Source organism: Larimichthys crocea, chromosome XX, assembly GCF_000972845.2.
Source record: "Larimichthys crocea isolate SSNF chromosome XX, L_crocea_2.0, whole genome shotgun sequence".
NCBI classification, from domain to species: Eukaryota; Metazoa; Chordata; class Actinopteri; family Sciaenidae; genus Larimichthys; species Larimichthys crocea.
In genome coordinates, this window is record NC_040030.1 from 526713 (window position 1) to 553105 (window position 26393).

At 42.2% G+C, this 26393-nt stretch overlaps 1 protein-coding gene across 6 annotated transcripts in view; it reads right to left on the minus strand.

The window, feature by feature from the left end:
• anks1b (ankyrin repeat and sterile alpha motif domain containing 1B) overlaps nt 1-26393 on the minus strand; it is a 214512-nt gene that overhangs the window by 20286 nt on the left and 167833 nt on the right. For 5 of the 6 annotated variants that reach the window (XM_019273148.2, XM_010738620.3, XM_019273146.2 and 2 more), the window contains 2 exons: nt 17868-17966; nt 16201-16353 (listed from right to left, as the gene is read on the minus strand). In XM_019273148.2, coding sequence (XP_019128693.2) covers nt 16201-16353; nt 17868-17966 — 252 coding nt within the window. Of the gene's footprint in view, nt 1-7458; nt 7809-16200; nt 16354-17867; nt 17967-26393 lie in introns of those variants that run through there. The other variant, XM_019273151.2, reaches the window with a different exon arrangement.

Genomic DNA, 26393 nt, shown 5'->3' on the forward strand with positions numbered 1-26393 from the left:
GGGTAGTGGAACTAATTGGTGTATTACGGCCGCCCTGTGCTCCCTCCATCAATTTCCACTCGCTCATCTTTCCTCCTCCCCTCTGGCTTTCACAGCTCACTATCTCTCTCTCTGTTAGACGCCGTCCTTTATGGACACAATGTCGTTGACACTGTCTGTCTCTTTGTGCTGAACATGACATTGGCTCAATGAATTTGGTGCATTGAGATCATGTGATTTTTGTCTTTATGAACTCTTAACTTTTAAAACATGCCCGCTTCCCACAAACAAGTGCCAACGTCATGAACAGAGATATGATATGAGAATATCCACTAGTGAAAAGAAACTTACACTCGACTCAAAGACAAAACTACAGATTACTGTAGATGTTTCTCTCATTATCAGGCTTTTAACTTTTAAATGTCTCACTTTATTTAGCCGCAAGAGTCAGTATCATTCAATAAAAATTAGAGCTGAAATAAGTCAGTTAGTCGGTGAGTTGACAGACAGAAAATGTATTGGATATTTTGATAATTAAACAGTTTAAGCTATTAAAGTAAGAAATAACTAAAGATGGTCTTTTGTGAATATTTTTGGGCGTTTGAACTGTAGGTCTGAGTCTAGTTTTTGCTGATTTACTGAGATAATAATCCACAGATAAATCTTTAATTAAAAAAAGTTGCAGATCTATTCCTCCTAACACCTGATTTGATCAAATTTGATGAGATTAGTTTATCTGCCGCCTTTTGTCTAAACTATAAAGTCCTCAAAATGAGCTGAATAATATAGATTTTTTGCTATATGTAGTACAGGTTATGAAATATTCATTCTCATGCCTCTGTGTCTCCCCCTGTCTGTCTCCTGAGGGGCGATGGAGTGAAATCAGCGCTCACGCTACTGTTTCATCTCATACAAACACACACACACAGACTCCAGAAGCAGCGCAGAAAATTGCCTTTTGCACGGCGTGTGTGTGTGTGTGTGTGTGTTACACTTCGCCTTATGCAACAGCATCTACTTCAACTACAGTAGAAGCCTCAACCTCAGCTTGAAGTTCAACCGTCACCATGGCAACACAGAGCCGCAGCAGTCACCCACACACACTCGTCCAAAAAAAAAAATTAAATAAAATAACATCCACATGCACGTGGCTGCGTTCTCACACACACACACACACACACACACACACACACAAACAGCTGTTTCAGAGGCTGGGGAAGAAGATTATATTGTTATCCCTGAATGGGTGAGAATTTGAATGCAACCCGACCATTATTGTTAAAACACAGACACACACACACTCTCTCACTCCCTCTGTGATGCTTGACTGCAGCATCACCCCATTTGCATTTAAATTATATGTATAGCAGCTGTATATCCTGACAGGAGAAGTGTTGAGCTACCACAGCTTCTCCTCCGTTTCCATCCATCGCCATCGTCCTAACCACACATTCATTTAAGCTCCATTCTATTCAGATCAACCCTCTCTGTCTCTCTCTGCAGCACAAAAACGGCTGTCACTGAGTGACAAGAGCGTCCAATGAGGGTTACTTACCCTTTGCTCTTGATTTTATTACCGTAGTATGAAGTGATTTGTGGCGCTGTTTGCCTCCAGTATCTGGCTGAGCCTGCTATGTTTGTGTCTTATCAGTGTGTGTGTGTGTGTGTGTGTGCCGATCAATGCACTAATCCTGTTAACAGTCCCGTTAGCCCAGATTGAACAGGCTTGATTAACGGATTAGCCACCACACATACGGCTAACGGAGCTGTGTGCTTTCAGCCTGCTGTCACCTCACGACAAGAATGAATCAAATAACGTGATCCCTTTCCATTTATACATCCGTGACCGTAAACAGCTCCACCTTCAAGTAACGGCTCATAAAACGTGCAAACAGCTGTAAATCAAATCACTGAAACCTTCCAAGAACATCATAAGAACGCACTGACCTCCTTAAACACAGAGCGTGACCACAGAACAATGGCGACATTAATGACATATTTTTTGCAAAGAAACCAGTGCAACAATAAGGGTCGAGTCGGTGATTGGGGACATTAACAACGACCTCTCTCATTCAGGACACGGGAGACAAAAAACCTTTTCTCTGTTTCCTACTGGAGGGGAGGTTGGAAGCCGGTCGGCTCACTGGAGCATAAAACCCAGCGAGGGAAACCAACAGTCCTGTCACTGTCTGTGCTCAAGCTAGCACATAGTTTTAATGATGGCGAAAGAAGGACTGAAAATGCTTTCAGCAGCCTCCCCGCTCCGACATCGACTTGCCTAAATATCCCTTTCATCGCCCTCGTATCCTGTTTCACTCTCTGTCCATATTCCGATTTCCCCCTGACCTCGAATTACCTCTCATCATCTGCTCTTGTCTCTGCTTTCCTACCCACTTTGTCCTCACTAGATCCAGATGTTAGAAAGAGAGGTGACAAGAAAAGAAAAAAGACCGTCAGAGGGAATAGATAGTGTGATTCAGCCTAATAAAAGAAGCTCTGCAGTTGCACTCAAAAGGAGCGTCTTCTCTTCAGCCTTAGCAACTGCGCGTGATTGGTCCATCTTTGTGTATCTCCCGTCTCCAGGCTCATCATGTCAATATGATCAATCGCCTCTCCCCCTGTAGACTACGAGGTTGTGACCTCTCTGATATCAACAGACCCCAGATGCCCCAACAGCGCCATCTGCTAATGGCGCGATTGGGGTTTTACCCTTTTGAAGAGTCCTGCATTGATTTTTCCAGATCCAAGAATCACTGGTGTACGGTTACTTAAATTGCCCGGGTCAGACAGGCCAATTGTATGGCAATATTGATCGGCGAATAGTTCATGTCCGTCTCAGTGATATCTTAGAGGGTTAGTACAGGACTGTGGGGTCATTAAGGTCCTGTCCACTGGGATATTTATGAGAATCTGCAATTTTCTAGACTAAATATCGTAAAAAATCAACTTGTGGTGGATTTGGTATTCGAGCACAGGGCTGTAGTTATCATTTAAGACTTTTATAGTTATGGGAATGTTATTGTGTACTGTTAAATATGTATCTGGAGGCAGCAGCTGGTTAACTTAGCTCAGCACAAAGACTGGAAAACAAGGTGGAAGCAGCTGGCCTGGCTGTCCGAAGGTACAGATGTGTAAAGATAACAATGCACAATTTGATGGTGGACTATTATTTGGCTGGGAGCAGTTGCCAAGCAACCAGTGGAGACTTCAGGAAGTTACAGCACCAGAACGATTCCCTTAAATACTTTGAGTTTGGTTGGTCAAAAGTTTTTTTTAAGTGCTGAGGGTATTTGGACTCGGAGTATTTCTAAAAATCGTGGAAACCGCCCTTGAGTAGTATAATTATTACAGTCTCATTGTGTTGTTGTGGCTTCGTGCAATCGATATACATTTGAGAATAAACATTAGCTGATAATCGTGGCCAAGCTGTGGCACTAAATCTGTCAGCTGAGATAGGATAGCAAGGAGGACAGAAGTCAAAACTAGCTCCCATCTTGCAATCGATGAGGGTTTGTTATAGAAAAGCATTGATGTAATGTGGCTCGGCTGGTGAGTGTGAAAGCACAGACATTTACAGCAGCGAGGCTTGGCTAATTTTTAACCCTGATTATCGACGTTTTTCAGAACCTGAATACTTAATCACAGCCAGCCACCTTCCTTCCTCGTCTCTCCATCCCTCGCTCAATGTGTGTGTTGTTTGGAGGTGGAGCCTTTCGGCCAGAACGATGAGTATCGATTTGCCTGGACTCTCAATAGATCACACACACACACACACACACTCTCTCAAACACACATTACCCTCAGAAGGGAACCAGAAACTGTGAGCTAGGCCGGGTTCATGACAGTCAAGTCCAGGTTTCAGCTTCATCCACAGCCACACACACACACATATTCATGCACACACACACACCACATTGTGGGGGGGGTGGGGGGAACACTGGAGGGAAACCAGAGACCACTGGTTGCCTAGCAACCCAGTGAGTGGAGGGGAGTTGCAGCTAAAGGGTGATGTGCTGAAAATGATGTCCAACGGGGACCAATAAGAAAGCTCGTTTCAGAGCTGAGAGAACAGGCAGCCAATGAGTGTTGGCTGTTAATAATCCCGCCTACATGGAGACAGATATATCTCCATTAATAGCAAGAGAACTGTAACTATGACTGGAAGCACGGGCTGTGTGTGTGTGTGTGTGTGTGTGTGCGCAAACACTGCCAAATGCTGCAGGATCAAGGATGAAACAAGATCTTGTTTTCTGCAGGCACACACACACACACACTCGCTCTTTACCACACAGAGGAACACTCATGAATTGAATTCTCAATATGAGCAGAGAGTAAATGGTGTGTGATATTTTTATGGGTTAATAAATACTTCAGAGCCCCAAAGATGGAACTCATTTTCACACTGCAGAGGAGCACGAGCTTTCCTGAGGCACCGGTGTGTGTGTTTATGTCTGCAATACTATCTGGGTGTGGGTGCCTCTGGTCATTTCGAGTTCAAGTGTAAAAACACAAGTGTCGGAATGCTAAAAAAATGTAGAGAGGTTTAGATTTTATGACAGAAATAAAGGAATAAAACTCACAAAGCGATTTATGTTGGAACATTTAAACATTTCTTTAATCATTGAGGCTACATGTCACGTTTTATGACAAGTCCGGATGCTTAAATTAGATTTTTTTCCAAAGGCAAGGTCCTTGGTCGATCACGTGTATATAAACCTGTGTGTGACCCGTGAAGCCTGCATGATGACATAACCCAGTTAGCGTTGACATAGCAACAGAGACACAGCCGAGTGGAGTGATGTTTACATTATTGTAAGGAGGTACAGTAGGGCTCACGTACAACAGCTGCTCGAGGTCACAGCCAGTGAGGTGTGGAACATACAGATGCTATTCACGGGGGTAAAAAAGGCAACAGATACAAGATCAGGTCAACAGGATGCTTGTAGCAGCCATATGTGCATCCGTGAGCTCTCTGCTGAGAGACAGCGGACGGGACCATGCTGTGCACGCCGTCGTGGAAGCAGAGCACGTTTCCAGCATTGGAAGTAAAGATTTCAGGATGAGTCAGTGGCGTGTCAGGTGCCTATTCGCTCCTGACATTTACATTATCGTCGCCATTTACAGCAAAAGGAGGTCAGCCAATGAGCTATGGAGTGTTTCTGTCGCACCAGTGATTCAGAAATTCATCCTGAATTGTATAGTAGTAGTTGCTATTTTCAGATGAGTAATACAAAAAGGTCGCATAATGAAAACTAAACCGTGTAAAGTGGTTTCTATGAAACATCTGTAGCGTTGTCCAATCAAAAGCCATCAACCACGTAAACAGAAAGTCATTGTAGCCTCTGCAGAAATGAGTTTACAGGGTTAGCTGCCAATCCTTTGTAAATCTAAGTAGGTGTATTGTGTTTATTTTTGTTAAAATGAACTTAAAATCCCAGCTTACACTGCTGTTAAACAGAATTTTGATGAAGCCATATTTCACAGTACCGCTACTACTCTTTAATCTAGACCAGTTATATATTAGAGTAGTGAACAGTTAGATATTTAGTAATGTGTAATGTGTTAAACTTATCAGATATGGACACCTCAGAGCAGCAGTGTACATGTGGCCACATATCACAAACCACCGATAGTGAGGTTGACGCTGTGGCGTCCAAACTAAAACATGATGCTGCCTCCTTCGTGCTTTCAGCTTATTCACCATGTCGCTCTTTTATATTTATACACACATACACAACCTGCACACACATACAGCAGAATTAAGACTTTAAGCCTCGGGCCGCCTCGATTAACCTGCCCATGGCGACAGTCTGTGTTTCTGTTTTGCGGCCCAGTTCAGTCCCAAAATAAGATGTCAACACTTCAACTCTTCTCGCGTTGATGAATTATTCCTGGACGATACGGTAAAGATGAAACCAGTTTTTATAATACTGCTAGTGTCACCAGAATGGTATTCAGAATTGAAGCGTTCGCATCAATACACCGGTTACTGTATTCAAAGCCACAGTGTGTCTCACAGCGTCATTCATCACGCTGTGGTTTCTCTGTACAGCCCTACTGACTAATGCCGGTCACTGAAGGGAAATCTATTGCTGTGACTCGCCGCGCTGACGATTCGATGAACAGGAGGGCGAGATGATGATTGATCGAGTGGCGTCTGAGGTAAAAAAAAAAAAAAAAGCATCTGGCATTTCCAGCTCAATCTTTGTCTGTTCTTCAACAGCTGGTAGAAGACAAAATGCTTGTCATTACGTCGTCCTGCCGGGACCTGCCTCATACTTTCCCTCTGTTTACCTCCCGCAAGGTCCTCACTTACTTTCCTTTCACCAACACTGTCGCCTTGTTTCCCTTTATCGTTGTTGGAAAACAAGCCCGTACAGGCTAGAAAACATTAGTTTATCATCTTGCCCGTTTGACTGTTGGGTTGCCAGTGGATTTTTTTGGGGCAACTTTGAGCCGGGACACCTGCAGCTGAAGCTGAGGTCAAGTAATTTGGTAATCAGCGATGTTTCTTTAAAATGTCACGGCACAGAAACAAAGTAGAGCTGGGATTAAAAAGATGAAAACAGTCATTATGAGACAGTGGATTAGCCTTCCTTGTTGATAGTTTCATCCCTGCTTAGACTCTCACAAACTAACCACAACACCCCCTCCTCTTAAGCAGCTATATTCTTTCTTGGTCTCGTCCCAGATTCTTGCCATCTTCTAAGAGTACGTTAGCGCATGCAAATGAAGACAGGACACAAATTAGGGCAGCAGTTGGATTTGAATGTAACTGTAGTAGTAGTAATAGCTTTTCTCTCTCTCTCTCTCTCTCTCTGCTTTACTCGACTGACATGGATTTAACTTGGCTTTCTGAAAGTCTTGTGACATTTACAAATGTGAGAAAGTCGGTCCAAGTTCTGGCTGGAATCAAGTACAAGATAACCACAAATGCACTCAGTACACAATGTCAAGAAAACATCCGAGTAATTCTCACGCGGCTAAGAAAAGTAACATGATTCCACATCATCTGTTGTGTTATGATAATGAGAGTTTGCAGCAAACTTAAAGTTTAATCCAAACACGGTCGGTTCAATGCTGAACTCGTTCTCTCAGGTGGCTTGAGGACGTACACCTCCCACACACAAGATGCACAAAAACATTTATCTCAAACTCCCGCACGCACACACACACACACACACACACACACACACACACACACACACGTGCACACAGCCAGTAAATTAGCCCAGTCAGCAGTTTTGATTGAGCGCCTTGGAAGCGTTTGCTATGTTGTAATCACCTCAGCCTCGCCGAGCACGGAGATGAACGATGCATAAATAAAACAGCGAGCGAAGAACAAAAGGATCAATGAGCTCATCATCATATCTTGTTCTCTCTCTTTCTATTCCTTTTTTTTTTTTAACAAAACAGATATTCAGATATATTCCTCTTCATCAGTCACTCCCTGTCTCATCCCCCCGCAGGGTTACCTACCTCTCTCCTGAAGACTGGACTTAATCCAAATGAAAGCTTGTCTTCAGCGCTGTGTTTTCTCCTCTCACACTTCTGCTCCTTTGCTTTCCTGCTGTCCAGGACAACTGTGTCTTCCTTCCTTCCTCCTCCTCCTCCTCCTCCTTCTTTTTCTTCTTCTGTCTTTAAAGCGAGCTTTCCTAGCTTTACTCCTCGCCTCCTCACCACCAGCTTTTGTCTCCCTTTCTCTCACTCTCACTCTGCAGATTTCCAGCGCTCACCAACTCCTCCTCTTTCTTCAGCTTGCGGCAGCCAGACTACATCTCCTACATGTCTCTGCCTGAGCGCTCTCTCTCTCTCTCTCTCTCTCTCTCTACACACACACACTCTCTCTTTCTACCCAGTTTACATTCCCCCCTCCTCCTCCTCTTCTTTCTCCACCTCCTCCTCCTCCTCCTCTCCCATCTCGTCACTATGGAGATGCTGGGCCCGTACAGAGACAAGCTCGTGCTGGCTCACAGGGAGTGTAAATGTGTGTGTTTGTGTGCAGCGTGAGTTGAGACAGTTCAGCAGCAGCAGCAGTATCTTCATCCCAATATTTCTAAGTGTAAAAACAGGGTCTGAAACTTTTCCTATTTGAAAGAATTGTCTCCGCCTGTTTCCAGTCTTTGTGCTAAGCGACACGGATGCTGGCTGTCGTTTTATTTTTACTGTACAGACATGAGTGTATATCAGTTCTCTTCTATGAATTAGAACAAGCCTTTTTCCAAAATACGTAATGATGAGTCAGGTGTACCCAAAGGCTCTAAATACAGTGCTGATTAGCCTTAGCCACTGTTGCTATGGAGAAGAAACCAATCAGAGGTGTGAAAGAAAACACACTGTTGTTGCAATTTGGCACAAAACACAGCATCATGGATGCTCAATTCATCCAAAACTGACCCAAAATCTAAAAGTAAGCTTGATTTAAACCTCTCAGTGTTTCTACAAAATGCGACTGCTCGGCAAACGCTCACCGGGAATCATCGCTCCACTGTTCTCCACACGTTTCTATGTGCACAAGCTTGTACCTTTGATAATTTATCAAAGAAGCAGATATTAACGATGATGATACAACTGGGAGAGTGATTTCTGGAACATTTTATACCTTTCCTAGTCAGCCAACAGCGTACAGAATAAAGTAAATGAGGGAAGAGAGCGATTCTAGATATGAATCAGGGACGCAGCAGTTCATGGTCAGAGCCCTAAACCTGAAGCCACCAACCTCAAAAGAGTTCGATGCCCATCCAAGACCTGGAAGTCGCCTAACATTATGAAATAGACCCTTACACATCACGTTCACTTTAAAATCTGTTCACCTACAGACGCAGACAAGTTTAGACATTTGTCAGGAAATAGCTCAGAGCAGAAAAACTCTGGTTTATCTGATCTCAGTTACTCTTGTGAAATGTTCCTTTAGGCCTCATGTACCTCAAAGCTACGTCATCACGGTCACCTTCAGCACACTTGTGTAACATATGACTACCTATATGAATACATGCAGGATGTTTTAACCAAATATCCTTATCCGGGTAAGTAAACTGAGCATGTTTGACTCAGCTGACTACAGGACACAACTGGAACGGCACCTTCGCTTGTGTGCGACCGTGTTCGGTGCATTATATTAAACATGAGAATGTGTTTATGTGAGAGAGTGTATATATATATTCACATGTGTGTCACATAAATGAAATCCTATCCACAAAGCTTGACGTCATTCGGACTATTTCTGTCTTTTACAAGAGTCTACTTATGTGACGCAGTAGGATAAAAACCAAAAATAGTGCATGACTCCGTTCCTCTTGTCTCCTCTGTGAGAAAATATCACGTTTATATTATTATATACAACTATAAGTGACAACTTGATGTGCTTCAAAGGTCATTTTCATGTCATGATCTCCATCGTTAATGGTTAAATGTCCAATTTTTCCAACCACGTTAAAGACTTTTAATCCATGTTGGCTCAGTTGTTTAGTTGAGGTTTATCGCTGACTTTGGAAGCAGCAGATGAGGATGAAGTTGTATAATTAAAAGTTTCTAAAAAAAAACACTAAATGGACTCGAGTGCTGCCTGCCAATCGAACCCAAAAATAACCTATAAGGAAAGAAGTGACATCACTAAACACCGATCATGTGAAAACATCTGCAGAGCGTTAATCCATTCCTGTTTTGATCCACCAAGCGAGGATGCTGATTGTGAAGCGGCAGACCGGCAGCTGCAGCTCCACAGCAGCTACAGGTTGAAGGTCACTCGGAAGGGGGTCACACACATTCTCTCCTGACACCTCCCACACTAGCTCCGGCACGGTGAACGCTACAACAGGGAAGTGTGAAGGCCAAATAAGGATGCGGGAGTGCGATATATCGGCAGGCAGGGACGATGAAGTACACTGCAGTCCTGAGGCAAATCCACCCACATGAAAGCTACAACTCACTCCCTTTTCACACATACTGTATGTGAACGTACTGCATCCTCACTTATTTGAACACATCGGACACGCATGAACACCTACGGCACAATACACACGCGTTACATAGCTTAACACACAGGCAGACGTCTCTCTGGTGTGAAAAGTCATAACGGAGGTATGGATGCATGTGTGTGTGTAGGTACTGATATATAGGGTTTAATCCTGCAGTGTCTAACGAAGGCAGGAACCATCTGGCACTTGGATGTGAGACAATCTGTCCATTTGGAGAGGTGACAAAGGAGGTGGTAAGCACGGGAACATGACACACAAATTCAGTGTATGGGGAGTAGTGTTAGGAAAAGGCAATCCAGTACACACACACACACACACACACACACAAACACATTTCATTTATACCAGGAGCACATATCTCTAGTCTCTATGGTAACTAGTAGCCGTCATGGCAACGGAGTACAAGCAGTAGAAGAAAGGATGAACTCTCATGACTGTCCTCAATTTATTTTGGACCCATTGTACAGTTACACACAGACAGTTAGTCACTTTTTAGTGTGTGTGTGTGTGTGTGTGTACCTCCTGAAACAACATGTTGTAATAATTGTGTGATTCACCTACAGGGCCTGACTTGTCCCCGCATTCCCCACTCACAGTGAGCGCACACTGACAGGCCTTCACATGCAAGAGACAGGCATGAAGAACTAAAGATTTACTTAACTGTGATAGGCCAAGATGATGATGAATCTGATAATCTGACGGGCTGCAATGATGGCCGGGAAGGATAGTAACTACGGTAGGGGAAAGTAATTGAGTACATTTACTCATGTACTGGGAGTATTTCAACTGTATGTGACTTTATACTTTCAGTTTCACGCATTTCAGCAGGAAGTACAGTAGTTTTTATTCCACTACATTCATCTGACAGCTATGGTTACTTTTTACATACAAACTTATGATCAGTTTATAAAATATATAATAATAATATAATAGATTGAACTACACAAGAGTATGTAAGGTAGTATATTTTGCTCTACCATGTCTGGCTACCACATTTTAAATGAATACTTTTGATATTTTAAGTACATTTTGATGCTTAGACTTATGTACTTTTGAACTTTTACTTGTTTTCACATTGCTGATCTCCAAGTGGAATATCTGAATACTTCTACTTTTAAAAATAATACAAACAATATATTCTACAAAGATTTTGCTGACTTTTCTAGCCATTCTCTCGTCTTTGCTTTTATATCGTGGAATACCAGATAGTTACATCTCTGAAAGTTGCCTGTGTGTCTCTAAACTCAACCTGTTGGGAACATGGACCACTGAAGGTATTTTTCAAATCAATGAACAGAACTTTATCACGATAACTTGTTAAAGCCTTTTGTGAAATGCTGTAGTTTATCTCCTTCAGAAATTAGACAAATTAAACAATATGAGAGGAGAACTGCTGACGATTTACCGATATGCAGCTATCGGCTGATCTGCAGGAACAGGTGGAAGACCAGAAATCAAATGCTTTCCATTTTCAGCACCGAACACAGGTAACCCAAGGACGCTCTCACTCACACACAAACACACATTTGGAGGCACCCTCCTCGGCGATATCAGGGCCCACTCATCTAGAAAACATTAAGGGAATTGTTCCTTGAGGACCGGAAACTATCTGCACTCCACCGCCGCGAACGTGGCTTTTTCCAAAACGAAATCCATTTCTAATTGCTTCGCTCTGGGCTCTCTGAGGACTCACTTGAAATGAGAGCAATTTGCAGCCTTGATGCAGTTGTTTTGTACTTTACTCGCGTCAGGACGAGTCGGCCCCGAGTGAACTGAGAGGCAGCAGCACCACCATGTGGATTTATGCAGGATGTATCTGCAGCTCACTGCACTGCAGGGAAATGAATATGTATACTGTATGAGGGGTCCATTCATCTGCACTCGACACACTCAAACAATAACAAAGAATCCAAACAATCAAGACTTTTAGAAGCATTATTATAGATGTAATTAATGTATTTTCACCAACTTATTTATGCTCATATGCAGAATTTGCCTCTTTTTTTTTGCTGTATTGACTCTACATCCCTCAATTAAAGGTTTTTGTCTGACTAATGTTATTATATAATTTCAAATACTCAAATAAGAATCAGGCCTTTCCTTCCAATCAAAAACTGACAGTATAAAAGGTTTTTAACATCGAGGTTTTCAATGCCAGTGCATTTTTTTCAGACATTACCAAACAAGCCCCGAAGCTTCATAGAGCGAGAGAGATTATGACAGTAAATTATTCTTGAGACAGCTGACAGATTTTACCAGGAGACTTGTGATATTAAAAGCAGGCTGATAGAATCATAATGTCTTTCCATTATCACAATCTCAAGTACCTGACACGGCCCTTTAAATTAGTTTGGGTTCAGGGGGGAATTCAGGGCACAAAGCAGCTTAAACGGCAGACATGTTTTAAAACTGCACACTCCGTTTACAGTGAAGAAATGCAAGGAAATGCTCATTTGGCTTGTTGTAACCACCAATTGTTAGATATATTACTTGATATATTAAAATCATTGTTAATCACTTATTAATTTGCACTATAGGTTTCCCCATTCAGGGGAAGATGATTAGTCAAATCTTAGCATAATCTTTAAAAAAACTCAATTATAAGCAGCATGTGCACACTTACTCAACCATTTTTAATACTGAACTCTTATTAATTATTAACTTTAAGTTAATAATTCAAATATATAAAGTCTGATTTATCAGGTTTTGGTTTCAGGTCTTTTAATTCTCGCTCTAATACAGAGCAGTGCAGCAGATTACATGGCTTAGTTCAACTGACTGTCCACACTGTATGTACACTGACGTTGTTCCTTTTGCCTCTGATTTATAACAGGTTGGGTCTTCATTTATGGAGCTTTAGTCGTCGTTTCTGTCAGTAAGAAAACTCTGCAGAGAATTTAAAGAATGAAAGAGCAGTCAGACAAGTTTTAAACAAGTCACCAGGTGAGATGAACCTCTGCCAACAGAGTTATCACAAAATATTTCTTCCAAACAACTGTGAGGGATTAATAAACCTAGAAATAACAGTGTTGTATTGTCACACTGTTAAGTTTGTAGACTGATGGATGTTTACCGCAGCATTTCCTCTTTTGAATATGTTTTTAAAATCAGTTCCTTGCCTCATCGTGCTTCGTTTTCACGTCTCAGCAGCCGCTTCAGTAAATATAATGAGTTTGGTGTCAGAGTTTTGTTACTCAAACAAATGTCATAGGAATAAAGGAAACGAGCAGGGAGAGGATGTTAGGAAAGATGGAGGTCTCTACATCAAAAGTACAAAAACACTGAGACAGTCAGTAAATACTCCTCCTGCAGACTAAATCTTAAACTTATCTTGGCTCAGGTGCGACTAAGAAGAGTCAATCTACTCCGTTGACATAAAACCTGAGTGCCACAGCTACAAACAATCTCTGACACACACAATATACTGCAGAGAAAGAGCTGCACCTGCTCGCTGCCTGCAGTATGTTGTGTGTTGGGTGTGTGTGTGTGTGTGTGTGTGTGGAGACAGGCAGGATTAAAAGGTATTTTGAGATGCTTTTGTAATCCCGCAACAGCAGGGCTGCACATATGTGCCCAATCAAAAGGACACACCAACACACCTAAACCCACACACACACACTTGTATCCTTCTATTTTAAAATGCTCTGACAATGCTTAACACTCCTCTCTCGTCTCCCTGGACACCAAAGCATCTGTTGTCCATGGCGATTATCTGGTGATTATATGAAGGCAGCGGCCAACTTCTATTTAAACTCACTGTCCTCTGCCTGCCTCTCTCTATCACCTTGTTTCTCTTACGTGTGTGTGTGTCCTTCACCACATCACTCTTTTATCTTCCTGCTGTTATATCTCTGCACTCACACCTCTCTGAGGTACAGTAGTGACCTCTCGATCCCCCCTGAGACTCCTTCAGTGACAGCGTACTGCTGCAGAGGTACACACTCGTGAGGACAGCTCGTACAGCGGACACACACACTTCACACGTACTCACACAAGATCGATAAAATAAAACACTACATGGCCAGGAGTATGAGGACACCTAACATCACACCCGTGTTGTTTGAATTTATCCCAAAGGTGCTGGACCTGGGTCGAGGTCAGGACAAGACAATCAAGGGTGACTTTATTTATAATTTCCCAGGGTGATTCCTGCAAACAGCTATAGAATTTTGCACTGCAGTAAATAAAGCTCTGAGTTAAGTAAGTCGTGTTCAGTTTGTAAGTGGATGTACCTGCTGTAAAAGACTAGTTATGTACTTTAAAAGGATGCAGACACATATTTCTGGCCCTTGTTGTGTACTTGTGCAGCCTCTAGTGGATTCACTGTGCACTGCAGAGCAGCTTCACTTCATAGAAATCTTGTGCCATACAATTAGCACATACAGCTCTCAACAGAAGCACTAAAGGAGCATGTAGTGTGTGTATGTACGCTTCATGTAGACATCAGTTAGACATCAAGGCTCTTCTGTTTTCCATAACAGAGAGGAGATTGATGTTTGGCTCGTATCTGATACATTTGAAATCATACATAAACACAAAGAAAGCATGTATTAACACGTTCTCTATCTCACATATGCATCTAGAGACACACACACACACACACACACACACACACATACAAGCGCAGCATGTGGGCGGCATCCCCAGCGCTGTGAAACATCTTGCATCCCACATGCTTATATAACTCCCTCTCCACCTCCTCCAGCTGATCACTCATCACTTTATCACTTTATCCTCCACTGGGAAGGAAACACACCCCTTCTCTCTCTCTCTCTCTCATTGAAATCAGCCAGGCGGGCGCCCTCTGCAATCGAGCATGATTTCGTTACACTGGGAGCATCAAAAGAGCACATCGCTCCGACAGGATCGAACCGCAGCAAATGCCATCTGTAGTGAAGATTTTAAAAATCGCATCATAAACCAGCACTACTTGTGACAACACAGGAGCTCAAATGTCAAACCTCGTTATCATCCGGCATCACTGATATTTACAGGAGCGGATTCAATCATGGGGGACGCAGCTGCAAACTATCTACTTGCTCTTTATTACTTGCACATTTTAAAGCACAAACTTCTGCGAGACGGAGAGCTGTGCACGACGAAAAGCTTTAAAAATGTTGTGATATAAGAGCAGACATGCACCTCCTTCCTGTTTGTATTCTTAGCACGCATTTCACAGTAATGAGGAGAAATGCCTGATGGGCATTCTGCGCTGTATGGCCTCGGCATCTTTCACATCGACTTCAGCCGTGTTTTCGGATAGGAAGGACAAAGCCTGTGCGTGAGCTGATGTATAGGTCTCCGGTGTGATATATTGAGCAGGAGAAGCAAATTCAGTCTGTCACCGAGGTGAGCGATGAGGGTTCGGGAACCAACAAACACCGAGCTTCTCAAAGGGGCCAAGCTGATGTCCTTCATTACAAAGAAAATATGTCCATCAGAGGCTGCTAAAAACTCCCTGTGAGGAAGCAGTTTGACCTGTCACACATGATTGCGTGTCAGCACAAGACGGATTACTGTATTATTATCGAGATAGCATCAGTGATGATTGAAAAAGAAAAAGAAGTTTTACAGTGCAAGCATATCAGTCTCACCCCTGTCTGTGACACTCAATCCTGAGCCTATTCCTTTCTAATGAAGACGTAAAAAAATGTATTTAGTATTGCGATATCCTGACTTTTACCCCCTCGTATTGCTCAAACTGCTCTCTTACATTTTCCACATTGTCTGGTTAATTCCCACATCTTTTAAACTTCATGCCTTTTGGCCACAACATTGAGCAACTGGGGCTAAATCCAACCACTGATGGAACAAACCGAGAGATGTGGTTTAAAAAAACTCCAGAAAACGCTGGCAAGGTTATTTTGTCAAAACTACTTTTAGGTTTTTTAGAAACTCTCCCTGGGTCGCCCCCCTTTTAAAAAGAGTTCATTGTGTTTTTTTGAAAAAAAGGCTCAGTCATTGTTGAGAACTATTTTCAGCCGTGGATTAATACGCATTTGGTGCACTGGCGTGTATTTACAGCAGCAGGATGGTGTATGTGGGATAGACTCAAAATAAACTACAGTGTGTGTGTGTGTGTGTTTATACAATGGAGGTTTGTGACAAAGATAAATAAGATATATCAGGATTTGGAACCACAGACAATACTTTGGTCTTTTCATAGCAGGGACATAAATAAAATATCACCTGCCTCAACATGTTTCAGGCTTAACTGTAGAAGAAGGATGTGAAAATGACTCACATTGATGAGCTCGATCTCCCAGATCTTTTTGACCAGCTCCATGGAGGTGTAACCGTTGATGAGGAAGGACTTGGTGTAGTCGCCGAGCTCCAACGACTCCAGCCACTCTGCCACCGACGTGGGGTTGTTGCCATCGTAACCGATAGGTCGCACCTTTTCGGAGGAGAGAGAGAGAGAGAGCAGGGAGAAAAGTTCCAGAGATGTATTTTTAACTTTTTCTTACTTTTCTGCAGCTCAAGAGTTTGAAATACATCCTGCACTGCTGAGCATATTTCTTAATATCTCTGCACACTCACTGTTTTCATGACGTGAGTTTGTTTCCCCCCTCCATGTTCTCATAAATATAGTGATACTACGAGGAAATGCTGGATGTGTTGTGTTGTTTTTCCTGCACATATGGCGCACGACCTTTGACCTGGAGCTCTGTAGCAGCTGGTATCTTAAGGTACGCTCTGCACAAATGCTTTACAGCTTACATGCCTATTCCTTACACACACATCTCAGCTGTTCGGAGTCTATTTACGCTATATCCGACTGCTGTGCTGAATTTTTTCTAATTTTCCCGTCTCCATACTGCTGAAAAAGCCTCGTTTCTTCATGGGGCTCATTAAAAATAGAGAATTTCCTCCATTTCGGCAGAGTACAGGAGGAAAACAGGAGCCACTGAGCTCCCTACAAGGTGAATTTTTAAGTTAGAGCACGACGTTTTAACTACGTCGCTGGAGTAAAAGCGCATGCTTCTCATATATTTGCAGTGCAAACGAGTAAACGCAAGTCTAATGTTTAGAAAGGGCACAACAGGACACCGACAGCAGGGGGTTACCGCCTCGAGTGAGATACTTTGAGAGCGTCGCAGATGATTCATAATTCATTCGGCGTCAAAACAGCTCCAGAGAGTTTAAGGTGCTTCAAACAAACATCCCACATCCTCCACTTTAAGTTGAGCATGCGTTTGCCTACGTGTGTTTTTTTACAGTCTTTTAAATGGATGGACGGGGGTGAGAAGAGACTGGAGATCAAAGTTTTCTGGGTGTCTGTATGAATCCTGTTTATCTCTGAGCTCCTTTCTTTCCTTCTTTCTTTGCGTCATCTCTTTCGTAGACTCTCTTTTTTCTGCTCTCCATTCAGTCTGACACCTTTGATCAACTTCGTGTTACACAAAAAGCATTTGCCCTTACTCAAACTTCCCTGAAGGTCTCTAAGTGTTTGTATTATTTCCCTTCAAAAGATTTTTTTCTCTGACCAAAGTGTGTGTGTGTTTTCATCTGTATCTCAGTGGATTTTAGATAAAGTGTGAGCGGTTTCTTGAATCAATTCATTTCATGTGGTTTTGATGCTGCGATCTTTAGTCATGCGTCTTAGTCCATATTTTCCTAAAACTTCCATTAACTTGGCACCTTGTTTCAGTGTTCTTGCAGAACATGCAGAAAGAAACCTGACCACCCACAGAGAGTTACATCACTTGAAAACTATATGGAGCAGGAGATTTTATGAATTTTATACTAAAAATAAAGGACTGACTGCAGCTCACATTTATATTAGAGTAACCATGTAACCTTAAATATAGACTTGAAATGTAGTTTCGAGTTTGATGAATTGATGTAACTTGCATCTGACTGTTACAATAAACACAGATCATAGAGTTCATATTTAATGAATGTACTGACCCTGGGCAGCAGCCGTATGGCCTGCAGGAGGCGTTGTCTGTGGGCCGAGTTGAGGATCCCTATCTCCAACAGGTCCTGGTCTTCCACCACATTGCTGCCCTGCAGAGTGACAAAACAACAGCTAAGGTTACCGTTTATAGGTTCATATTCAATACAGGCTTCGACTTTTATGAGCGTTTCCTGGCAGAAAAACAAAGAAACACAAAAAAATCAATACAATAGCAGTACTCAGCAGTCATGTCCTGTACTAAAACAGTCTTAGTAGCAGTTTATTGGGATAATATTTATACACTACAACTACTTTATAGAGGACAAGGGAAGTTTTGATGATGTACACTTGCCTGTGCATTTTTGTATCAGTTCTGGATACTTATGTGTTTTTTCTCCCACTGTAGGGAGCTAATTTCTTTCCATTTATTGCCGTACTGTGTAAAAATAAAGTCAGAGCCTTAAAGCTCTTTTTCAAGTTCCATTGTCACTTCATATGCACATTGCGATGCAAGGCCTGCGCTGCATTACTTTCCAACAGTAATAAAAATGCATGTTTGCACAACACAAACGAATCCTAACAGCGTGGTAATAGTTTTCATTTGGTACGGCTGTGTGGAACACGGGTATCATCGTGTTTTAATTATTGTTACATTACCACAGGAGACTCTTTGTTTGTTTCGTATCATGGCTTCTTATTTTGCCGGTTCAGTTCATGTGTGCGTTCCAGAGGTTTTCAAAGTAAAGTACTGGTTTGCCACTTTGTGTTGAGTGTTACTTTGACAGGTGAGAATGTATTTATCAAACTCGAACACGAGTTCTTCTATAATTAAAATAATAAATGTGACAATGTTTTGATCACAAACTGTGATCTGGGAGGATTAACAATATAGCATTATGTAAGGTGTTAGAGGAGATAACTTACATGATGAGAAATAGATGATGCTGGTGGTAGATAAAATAAGGTAACAATCTTACAGTGTTTTAAATGATATAAGTATCTCCTTTTTAGACAAGAATGACGTCAATAATTCTGCCTGGAGTGAAGCTCTTGATGGTTTTTCTTTATGTATTTAGGTGCTGCTGTGCTGTTGCTTCCTTTTGTTAGTCATACTAACTGTTAATAACTGTTTTTGTGTGATTGGGAAACATCTGGGGGAGTGGGGGCATTACAGGTCCATGTCAATTTGTAATGATAATGGAAAACTAATAAACAGCATTAACAAAAAAAGCAATGTGCAGTTCATCTACAAATCAGCATCAAACTCACACTCATGGTAATCATACAAGGCCTCAGCATACGAGGCATCAAAGACCGAGATCTTTGAGTAAAAATATCAGAAACAACTCGGCTAATAAAAGACAGGAAAGTTAGAAAACCTACAGCAAAGAGGCTGCACGTTTTTATATTCTTAGTTAAGACTGTGGTGCACACAGACACAGAGCAGCCTGTACGGGTATCAGATTCAGACTTTTACCTTTAATTAATCCAATGGGAAACCTTAAAAGACCTTTCAGTCATTCCCCCCCTGCAGACAGATCATTAGAGGAAAGGTGGAGGGATGGGAAGAGTTGCGGAACGCTAGAGACAGCTGCAGCATGGAGGAAAAGGCCAACTCAGCCAGAAATATAGATTCAGACAGAAGTGAAAAGTAAAGCAAGGTAATCACCAAAATGACGGTAAAGAAAGAAGAGGAGAGGGAGTGTGTGACCCGCCTGAAGGCAGACTCAGGACCATCCACACACACACACTGTATACTGTATACACTGCTGTAGGATGGAAGGATTACACCTGTCAGTCCGTCGACATCTCGTTCCTGTCACACTAATAACGGATCTAAACATCCAAGAGATGATGGGAAGAAAAAGCAGGTAGATAACAGATTCTTCTTCCCTCTGCTTTAGTTCTGTCCCACATGTCGACTCTGGGCGTGCTCTCGAAAAAAAAAGGACATTTTGCTCCGAGGCTGTGACATTTTAATTCCAGATGGGAGATGGCTGTCGTTGAGTTTTCACTGCAGCGTCCTGAAGCGAACGTTCACCGGAAAAAATCTCAATTCAGGTGGCTTTACTTTCTAAGACTCCGGGTTCTGCGAGCCTCAGCTCTACACAATTAATTACAGGGGCATTTACATTCTAACTGGAGGGCGTTGAACTGTCTCCGTCTACAAACTGGTCAAGACCTGACAAGTGATTAAAATGTCGAACACGGGAGAAAGGTGGAGGGAAATGTTATGGTTCTTTAGAACATGTTGCACGTTCCAAACCAGGAGATTAGAGTCTAGAATCCTCTCGGACACACTGTGTGTGACGTGAATGTGTGGCTCTCTACTAAAAAACATGAATGAGGATAATGCTGGGAAAACCTCACACGTTATGCAACAGAAGGACGGTACAGTTTTATGGAGTCATATGGTCGAAAAAGAGACAGAAATCTGCTCACATGGTGCTTGAACTCGCGGTAGGTTGGTCAATCTGTGCTCTTGGATTCATAAACCATATTATTATTTAAACATTAGTTCGGCTATTCGACTTATTGGCAGCTTGTGGCGGTGACACGCCAAGAAACATTGCGATGTGCCAAAAAAAAAGGCAGGAGTGGTGCTACTAACTAGCAAACGTTGAGACAAACAGTCTAAGTTTAAAGTTTAAAACGTTACGTTGGAACTTTAAGAGTAAATCCAAGTTAGATTCAGGTCGGAAACACGTTTCTTAAACCTTTGACACCCCACGTGACAGCTGCTGATGCATCATGGTATGTTGTCACTCAAAAACACGTTCCTGGCCTTCACCTCGTGTATAAATTATGCATCTAATGCGTCTTTACTGTGTGCTTCCAAATTCTGTGTTCACCTCGTTTCATTAATCCAGTGCACAGATTGCTAAACCAAACACACGTTCTGTTAATCTGTTAATCCACGCTCTCGTTTATTAATCCATGGACATCTTCTTGTTTTGTTTTTTTTAATATCTCATGCCCCCTGACAGGTTCTCTGAACTTTACCTGGATGGATGAAAGTTTAAAATGTCAACATACCTTGAAGCCCCCCCTTAAAGAGTGAGTGATGTTGCTGCAGGCTTATTAGTATAAATAACTTCCTCCCCAGGGCTTCCACTAGTCTGTCCCTGTAAGGCTGCAGCAACTGATTGGACTCATCCTGTGGCTGAACTTATTCCTTCCTTCTCCACCAACCTGTACGCCGGGGCCTTTGTGACAACAGTGCAGTTCATAGATCAGCTCCCAGGCTGATTAATAGAGCGCAGAGCAAAGCTGGAGCTGGAGTAATGACGGAGGATTCAAAGGCATAACTAATTGCTCCCTGTTGGGATCCCCACAGAAAGAGTTCCTTAATGCTCCTTCTTTCTTACTCTTATCTTGTTTCCCTTTCTGTCTTAACATTATGCTTGTGCTATATCTGCCATTTCCAAACGCACATGATGGATCATGGGATAAACATCCCATAGGTTCATATATTACTCGAGTAAGGATAAATGAGGGACACGAACCAACTCCTTCCTCCTCTCCTGACGCCTGCAGTGTTTGTTTTGTACTCTATGAGTAAATACAGTTATTCCATCCTGCATATTGTGTGATAAATACCCAAATACTTGGTATGCAGCACTGGTACCAACACTAACAATCTGTTCTGCTAGGGGGCAGACGGTGTTCAGCATCCACCGTGTTGATCAAATTGCCACGGCCTGTGGTTAGCTTATGATACTTTGACCACACCACTTATAAGCAGCAGCGCAGCGGGTGACACATCCGCACTCTGAATGCAGGAATTAAAATTCATACAAGGGGGCAGGGGGTTGAGGCAAGACTGGAGATAGGGGCAAAAAATTGATATTCAGTCATGGTAGTGAAGGCCATTATCTGCACCGAAAGGCTTAGACGTGTACTACAAATCATGCTTGGCCTACTGTATCTCTCCCTCTGTTCTGTTCCCTTCATGCCTGTGTTCATCCTTCGCTTCTCCTCTCTCGTTTCTTTGCTTTGCCATCAAAGAAGTAGTCCTCTTTTCGTTTCCCTCACTCACCGACTATCATCTCTCCTCTGTCCTCATTTGCACTTTTTTAGCCTATAATTCAAATTCGTTCTGGCTTCTTTGCAAACTTGTCGGTGTTACATTCACCGGTTTTATGTGCACATGAAGAAGCTTAAGCTTCTCTAACGTGGTGGTGGATTGATATTCATAACACTTTCTCCTCCAGAATAATAAATTCCTTTATGAGGGGGATTAGAGTTGCCACCTTTTGAATTAAATATGGATAGTGGCACTGTTTTATTTCAAATATTGTTGTTTCCATTCCTCTTAGGAACACTTGGGCTAAAATAATTTCACTAGCCTCGTGGCTGCTCTTATCAGCTGCTGTTTCTTTAGTACGCGCTGCACAGCATCATGCTTTATCTCCCCCGTTTATGCTATCTATGTGCCCGCGTTGGTTTTTGTGATTCCAAACACAAAGCTCCGTCTTCCAACTTTCTTCTCAGCTCACTGTGCTTACATGAAACCAAATAACGCAACGTGATGAAAGAAATTCTTTCACAGAGTTTGTTTGCGCGTCTCGCAAAGCATCAGTTAATGTGATGCTGACAGGAGTTTATCTCTCGAGTGAGCTTCGACGAATCGCGTTGTAATCGTTCCACAATCGGTCTCCGTGCATGTCATGTTCAATGAGGACGGTGTGTATGTTTGATGGTAATGAGGGGACAGTCAGCGGACTGGGCAAGGTGAACGGGCTCTTTGCCATAGATGAGTCCCATTAAGATCCTCTGTTAAGTGGTTCTGGACATGCATGAACTTAAGACACTGCTTTTAATCACAGGCCATCCTTTTTCTGATTAGATACAGTTACAGCTTAAATCGTCCCTTTTGCTAAAGCTGATAAAAATATAATATTCTTACATTAATACTGGGTGAAATTATAAAATGTGTGACAGGAAACATGACTCTGGAAGGGATGAACAGTTCCCCGCAGCTCTACACAGAGTTCTAGCGTCTTTCAGCTCATTGTTTTGGTTTTTAACTCGCCACCGCCTGGACTTTCACTGTTTCGGTTCAGTCTCTACTCTCACCAAAAGGTTTCCAGACCTTTTCCAGACTGCTTTCACAGATCCACATGACCAAACTACGAGTAGGCACCATCTGGCTAAAGGCTAAAAGAGACTGAATTTTAATTTCTTAAGAGTTGGTGGAGACCAAAACAGTGAGAGAGAATATAGTGTGAAAAAGAGAAATTGAATTTCACTTTCTAAAGCTGCAATAATCAATGAACAATGGGTCAAACTGTGTAAAAGGCCTCAATCATCAATCGATATCAATCACATCAATCGACCCACAGATAATTATCACGTGACTGCAATTCCCCAAAGCCTTACAGACACTTTTAGCTCTTTTAAGCTCAGTGTTTGGGTTTTACAGCCTACAACTTTACTTGTTTCAGACTCTTTCGCTCTCATCAACAAAGTTCCCACCAGTAGCAGCGGATAGCTCTGATAAACCCACTGGACACCGGCTCTCCAGCACCAAACATAAGCAGCAAAAGTTACAGACTGACTTGTAAACACGGTGGAACATATAGAAGCTGAGAAGCCATAAATTCCAAACCAAAAGAGAGGAGAGTGAATATTGGACTTAGAATAGAAACACGACTTCAAATGAATGCTAATGCTGCTCTGTGTCTCTATAAACAGGCAAACTTTAAAAAGTGACTTTTTAAAAGTCTGTGCTATGGCTGATGAGCTAATTACTGTCTACCCTGCAAAAATAGACATAACAGGCACTTTTCTCTGTTGGCCCATTCAGTGCGAGACAAGTGCAAGATGCAAGGATGTGGCTTTGTTTGCTCGTTGTGGCTCTTCTGCAGTAAGTCAGAGTCATTTCAGTTGGTCAAGTATGCACGCTGAACACAAACACACACAATAAGATCCACTTTCTTTGTTCAGCTCCACGGTTTGTCTGGCTCACCCCCTCCCTCTCCGCGTACACATGCACGTACCGTTATTTAACATGTTCATGATTAGTCTCCATCCAGTGTCCTTCGTATAAAACGCCGTCTCCATAACAACAACTCCACCCCTTTGCTATTTGTCCATCACTGTAGCTACACTTGTCCTCTACTGGCTGGTTAAGGTGACCAGACACGCCCACTCCTAATGACCCCCATTAGTGGTAAATGGTAATGGTAGATTGGAACGGTCCATGTTTATGTGTATACGTGCATGTCTGCATACATTCCTGCACAGTGTACGCTTCCTTTTGCTGATGTGGATCAGACTTCAGGTCAAATTCATTTGCAAACCAATCAATTCTACAGACGAACTTGAACCGGTCCCGCTTTTATTTTGTAATTTGCCGACTTGTTTCTGTTCAGATTTGCCATTTGACTTGATTTCCTGCGGCACTGAAATGAGTTTGACCCCAAAGTCTCCTTGAAGAATCCACGGCCAACAATAAAAAGAAGCTTCGGCGAATGCCGATGTAATCAGCCTGCGCCTCGACTGCATTAATATCAATTTGCGGCAGCCACAGAGTTTTCCAGAGGTTGGAAAACATTAACCGTCTTCCTGTGTAGTCACAAACTTGCAAAAAGAGGTTAAAAACTCCACTCAGGAAAGTAGGACGTGAGAAAAACATTAAACAGAGAAAGGCCCAGAGAACTTTGAAGTGATCTTGACTGTTTCATCTCGGCTCTTTTCAATATTAATTGTATCCAAAAGGCATTTCAGAGAGGACGACTGAACTACTGGGAAACACATTTAGACAAGAGGGGCGAGGCCAGGGGAGTAGAGAAGTCCCTCAGAAGTACTGCCAAAAACTGTTAGGGACTATAAACCATGTGATATGATGGTATGGAAGTGTGGGAGTGGAAATGAATGGAGGGAGCACCTGGGGACATTACTAATGGAGAAAAGACATTTGGAGCTAAAAGAACATTTGTGAAGAAACAGCCACAGCTGCTGCATCAAAGTCCTTGACTTGACTTGACCACCTTGACTTGCTTACCACTGTGGGAAAACCAATGTGAGCCAACGTGAATTTAATTTTACTTATATCAGATTAGGTTAGATAATTAAATTCCTTTATGGACAGATGATGATGAGTAAAAACATATTTAATTCTGTTTCAAATGACTTTTAAATTAAAAGTTTTAATATTAACACGTATTAATTAATTAAGGCCCCAGTTACATTAATCAGCAGTTCCTCTCAGCTATGGAGCCTTTTTAGTTCATTGTTTTGGTTTGATAGCCTCCAGATTTACTTTTGTTTCAGTCTTATTACACTCATCAGCGCAGTTTCCAGCAGCAGCAGCAGGCAGCTGTTTGCAGTAAATACCTCGGATAAAGTCTTTGTGTGCCATTGGCCCAGAACCAAAGAAGCAAACAGATTAAGTCAGTGACTAGCTGATGAACTTAGTGGAGATTTAAAAGCTTAGGAGCTTGATATTTCCCTCAGGATCTTTAAAAAAGGGAGCGAGAGTCACTCAAAATAAATGTACCTCCATGTTTGCTCGGTGTGTCTTTCCTCTAACTTTATGCAGAAATGCGATATGTCAGTGATGTTCTTGCAGCTTGTTGTGCTGCCCTCAAGTGGACATTAAAAAAAAAGGTTGCTTTAAGATTGGAGAATGTAAAAATATATATTTTTTTATATAAGAACCTTGCCTCGGGGCGATTATCTGTGAACCGTGGAGGGCAGCCTGTAATGCAAACCATAAGGAATGTGTAGAGAAGGGATAACTAACATTTATGCTGGAGGCATTACTGCAAACTCTGCAAGGATTTAGACAGTGGAAGAAATGCCTACACAGAGAATTTTCTTTTTATCATTAACTAGGTGTTAGACTCCATGGACTGTATATATCACCACTTTTTCATGCAGTCATTTTATGCATGAGTTGCTGTTTTCGTATATGCTCTGGGAACATGTCTGTCAATCATAACTGAGGAGGTTTGTATGCTGGTGTGTTAGGAGCAGTCTCAGACTGGTTAATATGGGAAAACATGATCAGCCGCTGCAGAGATCGGAGATGTTTACTTGTAGACGAGTAAACACGAGGAGCAACAGTGTCCTCACACACACACACACACACACACACACACACACAATTAATGGCACCTTTCTATCTGCCCCAAGGCCAATTCGTTAGTATTAAATCCTTAAGGGAGGCTTGAACACAGCGGGCAAAACAAACAAACAAACATACAGACACACACTGACCACGTGTGGGAGAAACACATGAAAAGGAGAAACTGAGAGATTTTCTCATTTCCTCCTGTTGCCAGGGTAACCAAATGAACAGATGCAGGTCACACTGAGTGGTGGATCAGAACACACACACACACTTATATACACACACATAAATACATACACAAATACCTACATACACTGTTCTGACATGGGGGTCAAGAAAAAGATGATTTAACTGCTTCTCTCTGAGAGTCTTATCTCAATGGAGAAATGTCAAGTATAAAAAACACATTCTTTTCCAGTGGTTGATAAAATATTATAATAGGATTAGTGCTTTTGCT